Here is an 11,229-nt window from a genome sequence, read left to right as displayed (position 1 = left end):
TGAACCTTAGTCTTCTGGAGTAAAGGAACTCTTCATCACAGCAAAACTAGGGGTGGTTAAGTTCACAAATTCAGTCTCCTGCTTCAGACTCCTTTTGTCCTTTCCTTTTTATCTCCAGTGTCTTCTTGCTCACAGGGCAAGGCTACCTCTTCACCTTATCTTCAGTTCTCTTCAGTGGCTGTTGCTGAAGGAGCAAGACTTTGCTGTCTTATCTGAGAGGTTTCCTGCCTCCTTCAAGAGCTCTGGGCAAACTCAGTCTACTAGAGGTCTCTGCAGCGTGGCCCAAAGATGCACTAATTAGGTGGTTGTTTGCAAATGGAAACTTTAAAAAGTTGCCTCAGAGTCAGTAATTAAAAATATTCATAGTGTAATTGCCATGGGAATTGATATTTGACGTCTCCATTTCTAAAATTTGACCCAGTAATACCATTTTGGAGAAAATTAATCTTGCCTTGTGTGGATGGAAAGATGATGTTATGTTACTGACTCGCTTTAAAATCTTTCGTGTATGAGTAACTGAAAACTCCTAGGAACAAAGCCGGTCATTCTGTTTGTTGTTCCAGTAATATTAAGAATGCATTCAAATATACCATCAGTGTTGTCACTCTTTCAAACAAGGCAGTTTATGGTAATCTTTCCTTTTCCTGGAGATGCTGAGTCAGCATTTGAATTAGTTCTTTTGGCCTCTTTGCATGATATGTTTTTAAAGTAACAATCACCAAGACAAGATCTACTTAAATCTGTAGCAAAATGGAAGATCATGAGTTTTCTCCCCCTCTATATGTTATTATGTTAGTATTTTGCAAACTAACCCTACAGTTTACAGGCTGTTAGGTAACTGTGATGGCCTGTTCTGAAATCACAGGTGCTCTTCTATCTGTTTGCTCTGTGTCAGACAGTTTCACCACATCTTTGGATGGTTTAAATGATCATTTTCCCCCTTCTTATCTGTAACTGTTGATCTGTATGTGTTCTCGATGAAGAGGCATGAGTCCAGGATTCAGCTCTGCTCTGTGCCTTTAGCTGAAATTGCACCAAAGCAAAGCAAAGAGGCTGCTGGTGGCTTCAGAAGGTTGCAAATGGTCATTCCAGGGGAGGTTCTCTGATCTATAGCTTTGGGTCTGTCTGTCTTGACACTTCGCTAGGTCTAGATGCACCTTTGTCTTTAAAAAGAGTCTCTTTCCAGCCAGAGGATACTGGCCCCTTCCCATTGCATTTGCTGACAGTGTGGAACACAGTTCTGCAGCAGCCCTTCTTGCATTATTACACCTCGTGGGACCTGACCCAAACAAAAAGCCAGGAGGAGAAGAAGACTGTGTTTCTTGTGCCGTCAAATTGCTGCAGTATCCATCATTTTCTGATGAAATGGTTGGAAGTTGGTCCGCAGTGGTGGCTGCCCCTGTGCAGTGTGTGATTCGGTGCACCCTGCATTACCTTTTGAAGAAACACGTGCAGCCTCAGAGCATGAGTGCTTGCATGGCCCCGATCCTGCACTCGAGTGAAGTCAAGGTCACTGGTGCTGGTTGTGTTTGCAGGCATGTTTGTCCCGCAGCTTTGCTCACTGTGGAAGCTCACGTGTGTAAGTGGTTCTGGGGTTGAATAATCCTGCTGGGTGAAGGATGTTGTCACCGTTTTAGAAAGTTAACAGGGTAGGTTTTCGTTAAGCCAGGTTTTCCCCTGGCTTCTGCCATAGTATACATTAGAAAGCCTTATGCTGAGCTTGAAAAATCTGATGGTGCCATCGACCTGCTGGGGGTTTGAACTGCTGGAATTGCAAACTGCATGTGATATAAACAGCCTGAAGTAAAACAGGTCATTAAAATAGAATATTAATGATCTAAGATGTTGGTAATACAAAAACCCTTTTAAATTTATGCCCTAAATAGTGAGCTAAAAGTAAACTACAGGAGCTGATGATGGTAATAAAAAAAAAAGATAATATATCCAGCCCCCAGTTCCTTTCACAACCCACAGTCCCAAGATGCTACTCTTCCTTTTCAGCTCATATGCTTTGCTCTCAGCACAGTTTAGATCCTTATGTAAGCACTGTGGCCTCAGCTAACCTCCCACTAATGTCCAGACATGTTTCTGTTGTGCCTTCTAGTACTTCACCTTTGTTAGATTTAAAATCTCATGTCATAGATTCCAAAAATCTAGAAGCTCCCCAAATTAAACTCAGTTCATGCAAAGAATTGAGGGAGTCAGGGTGAGAGGGATGGTTAGATCAGTAGGATTTGTGGCTGCAATGATACAGGTCAAGGCTGTTGATTCTGTTGGTGTCACGTTTTCATTACCTGAACATCAAAGTCATTTGAGTTCATAATTGTTTTGTGTTGACTCCTGTTTTTATGTGGCTCATAAACGTCTCTTGATGTTCTTGTTTTTATTTAGTGGATCAACTGTTGGCTAGTGGAAGCTTGGAGGACAGGTGGAGTGATGGAGGAGACTAATGGGGTGACAGTTTCTCTCTTGCGCCCTTACGAGTGGCCTAGGGCAGGGAAGAGGAAGGAAGGTGAGGTGGGCACAAGTCATAGCAGCAATGCAAATCTACATGAGACACTGAACAGGCTGTGGCAGATGATGGTCATTTCTGTGGAGCCCCAGGCTGAAGTATACATCTGTCAAAGGAGATCTGCCCGGATTCAGCAGCAGGCCAGCACCCAGACCCCACGGATGCCAGAGTCCGGGACCTCTCCTCTCCATCTGCTGCTGCTGGACAGCCTGGGGAGGACGTGAAGCTTTGAGTTCAGCAAACCCAAGGTTTTGCACTCCCTCTGCTGGCTGCATGTTTGCCGAGTGGTGCCTGCTCTTCATCCCTGTAGGAATGCTGAAATCAGTGGGTACAATATTGAACAAACAGAGAAGTAATAAAATTAGCATGGCTCCTTTTTAGGGTCCTTGAACACGAAGAAAAAATTGTTCCTGGCCATGCTGTGGAGGTGCAAGTCAGTAAGGAGATGCATTTCTTACACTTCTTTCCAAAAGGTCGGTATTTGCCTTGGGAAGTGGAGGCACAGGGGAAATCACATCAGCATAAGTCACACTTCAGTATCTTTTGCATCTACTGTGGAAGACTTGAACCATAACCAAGAATGACTTCATTATTCTGTTTGCTTCCCTTAAATTTTATCTGAATTTTTTGTTCTGCATTAGCTCAAATAGTGATAGGTCTTTCTCCAGACTCAATATTTTCTCTTCTCAGTGTTGCCATCTCTTCTATCCGCTTCAGTTTAGTGCACTCTCTGAAGTGCGTCCTTGATCTGTTTTTCAAACAAGCCTGTTTCCTATCTCAAGCCACCAGTGTTCTGATATCACAATCTAGTAGTCAGGTTAGAGCCTCAGATGGGTGTCAAAAAACACTTTGTTTTTGGGAGAGTTTTCTCTCTCACATGTTACATTTTCCATCTCTTCCTCTCCTCCTTCAGATCCAGCAGATACTTTCCTAGGGCATTAGTTTGTCCATTTACCAGGCTGAAATCAGATGTTCTGGCCAGCACCAAGAGCAGCCCAGCAAGTGGTGTGCATTTTACACCCACGTGAATACTGGTTATTGTCTGTCCCAGCCATATCCAGCCCAAATTCCCTACCAGGTAAGAACCATGTAACTGCGAAGCCTTGACACACTGTCCATGGCAAGGAAGTCATTAGTAATGTTCAAGCAGTTTCTGCAGATTTTCGTCTGTGCTCTCTAGGTTCACTCCTGCTGCCTGCCTACATGTGGTAATAGTTTTCCCTAAATGTTCTCACTTCTGATTCTTCCACTTTGGTAGGAGAGCTCTAAGTTCAAATGATCTTTTAACTTACTCTCAAGTTATTTCTGGTTCCCAGCTAGTTTCTTTTACTCATGAATCTATGGTGACTTCTCAGCTTCTGATCTGAGTTTCTTGCTGGGTTCAGTTCAGTTGCAGGTAAAGCTGCAGCAGGTAGCAGCTTTGTAGAGCTAGCTCTCACTTTTAGAAGGAGCAGCAAAGTAAATTAAGTTTGACAGCATGCTTCTCACCAAAGTCTGGCCAGAACGGATCGAAGAGTAGGCAGCAGCAGTTGAGTTGGAGCGCCTACACTAAGTGATAGGCTGCTTGAGATGGAAAATGTTAGCTCATCCCTTCTCTTCCATCTGGGATGGGCAGTGCACAATTATTGAGTCCTTTCTAGGAGCTTCATCCTTTGAGCTTTCAAAACTGCAAGTAACTGAGCTTCTGCCGTTTCCCTTGGGAAAGTATTCCTTAAAAATACAATTCCCTGTCAGGAAGTCATTCCGAAACTCTCCCTAATTTTTCCTTTCTTTGGTGTCCTCCCACTAAAATGGGCTTTAACACAAAGAGTCTATTTAAAGTGCCACTTTCTTATTTTCCTGTGAAGGCTGATGTGGTTTCTAGTTAATGTTTGTAAGAGACTGTAAGCTCTCCAGTTTAAAGGCAAAGAATAACTGTATTCCCTGTGGTTGCAGTGATACTTTCACTCATTTCCTTAAGGGTCTGGATGAGTTTCATGTGGCTGTATTAAATGAATGTTAGTTATTGGGTTCCTTTCCCAAATATATATTTAAAATCTGTGTGTTTTGCTGCTGAAAAGAGCAGGATCTAAAAAGCCTAGTCTAAATCTAGATTATGTTTGTGCAGAAGCTTTAGGTTTGTCTTGATTCTGTGAACTGTGTTGTGTTGTGTGGTGGACCCAAAGGCAGCATACACCACTTAGTGGTGGTGGGGGAGAAATTAGCAATCTGATTTCCCCATTGAAAATAATCAAAAAGCAAACAGCGTGAATGCAAATTTCTGCTAATAGAAGAGAGATTTAATGTCCTTGAACTGTGCTACAGAAAATAAATTGAGGAAAACACTTGTTACTTAGGTATAATTGCTTGTAAGCCAGCGCTGTTCTAGAGGGAGTTGGTTTTAATGGTTAAATTATGCAACACATTTATACATGTATTGTTTTGCATAATGTATTGTTGAACCTGTGAGTCTCACTGACAGACTGAATTGTTTACCTGGGTGGAAATCAGTTAAAACCAAAATGGAATAAGCTGGGAGGTTTTTTCAGAAGCACAGATTGTTGGTTAGCAAATTTAAGGGCAGCTACATGACTTCTGGGATTTTTCTCCATGTAATTGTAGGCATATTAAATAGGTTATAACTTAATGGTCATGGACACTTACCAACAGCAAAAGGACTCAGATTACTGGTTTTAACAAAACTGAACTAGCTTGATTCTGGTTTTACTGCAAAATGACTTAACAGGAATCTTTTGTTTTATAAATGTCTCCCAGAGCTTTGATACTTTTGTTAAGGAAACACTGGACCTTCAGTGAGATCTGCTTCTTATGTGGGGGAAATAACAAATCCAGATCTTCCCAGTTACTAAGTTCATAAACCTCCTTCTGCAGAAGTTGAGGCGTCTCTCGTTGCTTCCTCATGATATCAGCTTATACATGTTATAAGTTGTTGCTCACTGCTCAGAGCCCCTAAGTTGCACCTCTGCTGTTGGACCACTTAATTCCAGAGATCCCTCTTTTTCTTTAAAGCTGTGCCAATTTTCTGCAGCATGGTGTCATTTTGCTATTACTTTCGGTCACATACGAGGCCGTATTGTGGCATTCCAGATCAGTAGAACTTCCTTGCTGTCTTTACAAATGTCATGGTTTGAGCCCAGCTAGCAACTAAACCCCACGCAGCTGCTTACTCCCTCCTATCCGCTGGAGCAGGGGAAGAAGAGCGAAAGGTAAAACCGAGTGGGTTAAGGTAAGGAGAGTTCACCTTAACAACACAGAGCGAGGAAACAATAGTAATAATAAAGCAAGTGATATACAGCGTACTGGTCACTGCTGCAGCCACGCTACACCAAGCCACGCTGCACCCCTGCCATGCCACGCTGAGCCAGACCGTGCCAAGCCACACCACACCCACCACCATTTGAAACTGCGGGCGCTTTCCTGGCCAGCCCTCCCCCTTATATATACGCTGGGTATGACGTCAGTATGGTATCAAATATCCCATCAACTGGTTCGGTCCAGCTATCCTGCCTGTGAAATTGAAAATTAATTGTGAATTAAAATTAATCCCATCCTAGATGAACCTAGGACAATATATCATCCTTACATACTGAAAATGTTGCAATTTTTTTTAGGTTCCTAAGCCGAAATTCAGGAATGAAAAGTCAGAAATGAAGTTTGGACTGGGATTTGAGTCAGGCCTCCCTTCAAAGTCTCTTAGAATCACAGAATAGTTTAGGAAGGGACTTGTGCAGGTCATCTGGTCATACCCTCACTTTGGAACAAGTTACCTTTGAAGCTGGCTTAGGTCACTGAGTTTTGAATACCTCCAGAGATGGAGATTTCACAGCCTCTCTGAGCCCTCGTTCAAGTGTTAGATCATCTGCAGAGGAACAAGTTTTCCTTATTTGAAGAGAGTTTCCATTTTTGATACTTGTGTTCATTGCCTCTTATCCCATCAGCTCCAAGAAGAATCTAGCTGTGTCTTCTCTGTAGCCTGCTATGAGGTATTTAAAGGATTTTAAGACCCCTATTTTAGCCTGTTCTTCGCAAGACTGAAGCAATGCAGCTCCCTCTGCTTTTCCTTGGGCATTGTGGGCTCCAGCCCCAAACCATCTTAACATGCATTCACTGCAATTGCTTCAGTTTGTCATTGTCTTTCTCATACTGCAGAATCCCAGACTGGACACCAGAACTCCAGGTGTGGTCTCACAAGTGCTAAATAGAGGGAAATACTCTCTTCCCTTGACCTGCTACCCACATGTGCACTAATGTAGCTGTATGCAGTTAGCTTTCATTGCTTCAAGGACACACTGCTGACCCATTTAGCTTGTCTACCAGGACCATGGAGACCTTTTCTGCAAAACCAGCCAGCTGGTCCCCAGTACCAGTACATGGAGAATATGACACCAGTCCAAGTTCTTGACTTTGCATTTGCTTTTATTGGACTTCATAATGTTCCTTTCAGCCCATTTCTTCTGCCTGTGTGCCTGTGGCATGTGAGAGAGGAGTAGATACAGCTCTACTCATATGGCGAAACTCTTCATGTGGAGAAGACTACAGTAAATGTTGACTGTGGTCAGATGTTTTCATCTCTAGTTTAAACTGCATGGCAGTATTCTTGAGGTCCTTGTTCTAAATGTATAGATGCCTCAGTTAGAATCGAAGGATGAAAATTTTTTTTCCATATCTTTCTCAAGGAATGGCCAAAGTGCAGGGTTAACAGTTGGACTCGATGATCTTAAAGGTCACTTCCAACCAGATGATTCTGTGATTCTGTGAAAGTACTGTAAGAGAGTCAGTATTTCAAGCATTTCTTCCTGTGATGTTCTGCATGGCCAGTCAATCTCATAGACTCCTGGGAGTTCATTCTCGGTTCACTGACTCATGTGGATTTCACTAAGCATCTTCATGTTTCTTAGTTAGCCTAATAAATTAATCAGAAGTTGCTGTACAGAGGAAGATCCAAGCAGAGTGGTATGATTTTGAGCAATGGGATGAAACCAGATTTGTTTTCAACAAAACTACTCGGTCTTTTAGTTGCCAGTGAATGTAACTGAGAGATTAGCTTTGTCACAACTTGTGTCTCAAGCTGTGCACAAGTATGAGCTCTGTAGGCTCTTGCTGATGTTACTGACTGTCGCTGTAGATGGGGGAAGCTGAGGCAGAAAGCAAATGCTGCCTGCCTATGGCCACAGAGGAATTATGGGTCAGAGCACTGCCCACAGTTCTCTCCTAGAGCTGCTTATTACATATTACGCAGATCATTTCTACCTTTATCATCAGATCTGGCAGTGCTGCAGAGCTCCCTGCTTGCTAAATCTCATTGTATCAACACTTAAAACAAGTGATTAAAGAAAGATTCGTGTCATAGATGTAGTGTGGAGAGACACTGTGGCCAGAAAATCAGTGAAGTATAGAAATTATATAAATAATTTCCATGCATGCTTGATCTCTCTTTAATTTGTGTTCTGCTCTCAAAGCCCTAGGAATACTATAGGCAGTCCATGTTTCCTAACCTGGATGTTTACTTTGTTCAGCTTCTTGTTGGCTATGTACTGTATGTCCTTAGCAGTGGAAAATAGAGTTGAAACCTCTTTCTCTGCTGAATAAACCGGTACAACAAATACCAGTGGCCTGATAAAGTCTTTGAATAAATCTGTAGCCAATTTCTATTTAAAACACTCAGAGGAGTCATTGCTTTACTCACAGGCCACTTTTAAAGTTGTGCACGTCTGTGGTGTGTTCTTTTATGAGGTATTTAAAAAGTCTTTGCACTCCTTTGGCTTTTCCTTTAGCCTCTTCTGCCTTGATTACTTCCATACGTGAGGGTATTTTGCAGTCATCTAAGCAGCAGTCTGAGAGGGCAGCCATTCCGTCAACGTGTCTTCATGACACCTTCGTCACCAGCACCAATGCTTGCTCCACTGTCTGATGATTTCTGGAAAATCTTTGGATCTGGATCAAAATTAACTTGCAAAGACCCAAGAAATGTAATTTTTGGATCTCAAGTGATTGCATGAGCATTGGAGCCAATGCAAAGGAAGGAGAAGACTTTGGGAGGAAAAGGCAGACTTTTAGAGGCAGCCCGATTAGATTGGCTTGAATTCATCTGACCCCAGCAAGGTGGGGGGAGTTCATGAAAGTGAAGAAGAGGAAAACTTGACAGTCAAGAGGGAAGAAAGGTTAGTGTCAGCCCGCATTTGGATAATTTATCTATTTTCAACAGATAAACTCTCTGCAATGTATAGTTTCAACAATGAAGGTAGACCTGAACATTGATGCTACCCACCAGAAAGTCCAATGACATTTGCAACTACGAATCAGACATTTGAAACTAAAAATCCAAGATTATGGCAGAGCCAGAAAAAATATTTCTAGACTTCTTTTTCATTGTAGAAAGTACCAAATATCTGATACCCAACCATAACTAATTAATTTCTTATCAGCTCTTTTTGCATAAGAGAGCAGTAGCTGGTACAGATTTTGGTCACTTGTCTCGTATTAGGTACTGTTAGTCAGATCGAAGTGCTGCAGCTGCTAAAATGGAGAAAGCATTACATATTTTAGTGATCAAATTCTTGGTGGAGACCACTCCAATGGCAAGGGCACATAACTGTGCACAACAAAGTCGTGCATACCTTGCCATGGTATTACAGCCGCTCAGTACCCCCCCAATACCATTTCCATAAATCTCTCCCATTGCTTGTAGATGTGCCCAGGACTCCATGGTTAGAAAGATTGTCCTTCTCAAAATGTAAGATTTTATCACCTAGTTCAGCTTTATCATAGGCAGTACAGAAGTGGAGGAGAACGGTGTAATTATTTGGTGATTCTGATCAAAGCTGAAACACCGAGTTGATAGCATTGTTTGTTGGGTGGGGGGGTTTTTTATGTATTTTTTTGTTGTTGTTATTTTATCTACTTCTACAGATCTGAGCACTTTTGCCATTTACTGATGTGTGAGAATGGTGATCCTCGGGAACTGGCATTTGAATGAGCGTGTGCAAATGAGCTGTTCTGGACTGTGGCAGAAATGGTTCTTGAAGGAGTCATGCCTTTTGACTTGAAAACAAATACACTAATGCCTGAGCTGGTGCAGGGAAATAAATTACAATATTTGGATTGTCTGTGTGACTTTTCTGTGCCACAGTTTTTCTCGAACATTGTTATATTGAAAGAATGTAATTGGAGTAAGGTATTCCAGGGGAAGAGCAGTGATAATAGTGCTTAAATCTGTCATGGAGTTACGCACTCACCTTTTAGGTTTTTTTTAAACTGCTGTTCATTGAGCAGTAAAAAGAGCTGGAGTTCTTCAAGGAATGCAGAGAAATAAAACCTGGCACAGTGAAAGATTTTCAGTACAATATGCATGTTGATCCTTTAAAATCAGAAATCATCTTTCTATTAATTCACTGTAGAATAAAGTCTCCTCAAGATAAGACTCAGCAGTGCTGCGGAGTTGGTATTTCAAGTATGTCCATCTGCATCTAAACGAGTAGCTCCAAGACAATCAGATTATGCAGTAGTTACTTTGGTGAGAATATCGCCTAAGCGGAATGGAAACTTCATTTTGAGTCTAATATTAGACCCTGCTTTGGAAAATTCCTTTTAAATGATCACAAGCTGGGAATAGCAAAAGAATTTAACTTTCGACAGACAGCATTCACCAAGAATTTGTTTTTAACTGCTTATGTTGGGTCCCTGGGAAAGCAGATGTGAAAAACTTACCAAAGTGAATTGACTTGACCTGATGCAATGTTTATATCAGTAGTTGATAAGTTTTCCTCCCTCCTCTAATTTGTTCAGGATATTTTCATTCTTTAAGCATGAGTAAATTTGGGTTGGAATAGTTTGAATGCTTGTTAGTCTAATAATCTGAATTTTAAAACACACAGACATTATTGCCTATAAAGGGATCTAAGCAAAGTTGAACTATTTTGGTTATCTTCCACGGATGGGGATACGTATCGCTTTTGAGACTAGCGAAGATGAGCCTGAGACACTGTTGCTTACCTCCTGATAGTTGAGAAAGCATATTGATATCTGCCATATTTATACTTCAAAATACCCCTTGTGAACCCTTTGAATGCATGTTACTTGTTATGCAGCTTTACAAAGAACTGGCTTTCAGTGGCCGGGAAAACTGGCAACCAAGGATAGCAAAGCGAATACAAAGGGTCATAATAATACCATTATTCCTGTGGCAGAAGGGACTTCAGGAATTTTACAATAAACTGTGAATGATGCACAGCTCAGGGATCTTCAGAGCCAGTAGTATACTTCAGCTTAGCTTTTCTCTTTGTTGATCAGACACTAATTTTGAATATTTTAATTAATTAATTCCTAAATAAGCATACATACACCAACACCCCCCCCCCCCCCACCCCCCCCATCCTGTATGGAGCGTGTCTAAGTAAATAAATTTTGAGAGAGGGAGGATAAAAAACAAAATTAATGGATTGGGCTGACCTCTTCTCCCCAGCTCTATCATGTCCATGTGCTTTTGTGGTTTGGCTATTGTTGCTGTTGTTTCCATGCTTGAGGAGAAAATCCACGGGAACTTGCTGCAAAGGAGGGTTGCAGCCTGGCCTTTCTGTGCCAATGTGTGAGACGAGAAGTGGAACAACTGTCAACAAGATAATAGAATGAATTCAGTGTCAGGGTGACGGTTTCACTGGGAAAGACATTAGAAAGAGAACACTGAACTCCTTAGCTGTTCTCCTTTAAGTTCATTAGGT

At 41.8% G+C, this 11,229-nt stretch overlaps 1 protein-coding gene across 1 annotated transcript in view; it reads left to right on the top strand.

The window, feature by feature from the left end:
* Positions 1–2,391: 2,391 nt before the first annotated feature.
* The window catches only part of LOC104493879 (metal transporter CNNM2-like), a gene marked incomplete at its 5' end in the record, with an annotated part of 31,315 nt that continues 22,477 nt past the window's right edge, over positions 2,392–11,229 (top strand). The window contains one exon of the mRNA XM_010136642.1: positions 2,392–2,512. Coding sequence (XP_010134944.1) covers positions 2,392–2,512 — 121 coding nt within the window. The remainder of the gene's footprint in view (positions 2,513–11,229) is intronic.

This window comes from Buceros rhinoceros, unplaced genomic scaffold (assembly GCF_000710305.1).
Source record: "Buceros rhinoceros silvestris isolate BGI_N320 unplaced genomic scaffold, ASM71030v1 scaffold2915, whole genome shotgun sequence".
NCBI classification, from domain to species: Eukaryota; Metazoa; Chordata; class Aves; order Bucerotiformes; family Bucerotidae; genus Buceros; species Buceros rhinoceros.
The sequence above is the reverse complement of the archived record's forward strand: the minus strand, read 5'-3'. Positions and strand labels throughout refer to the sequence as shown.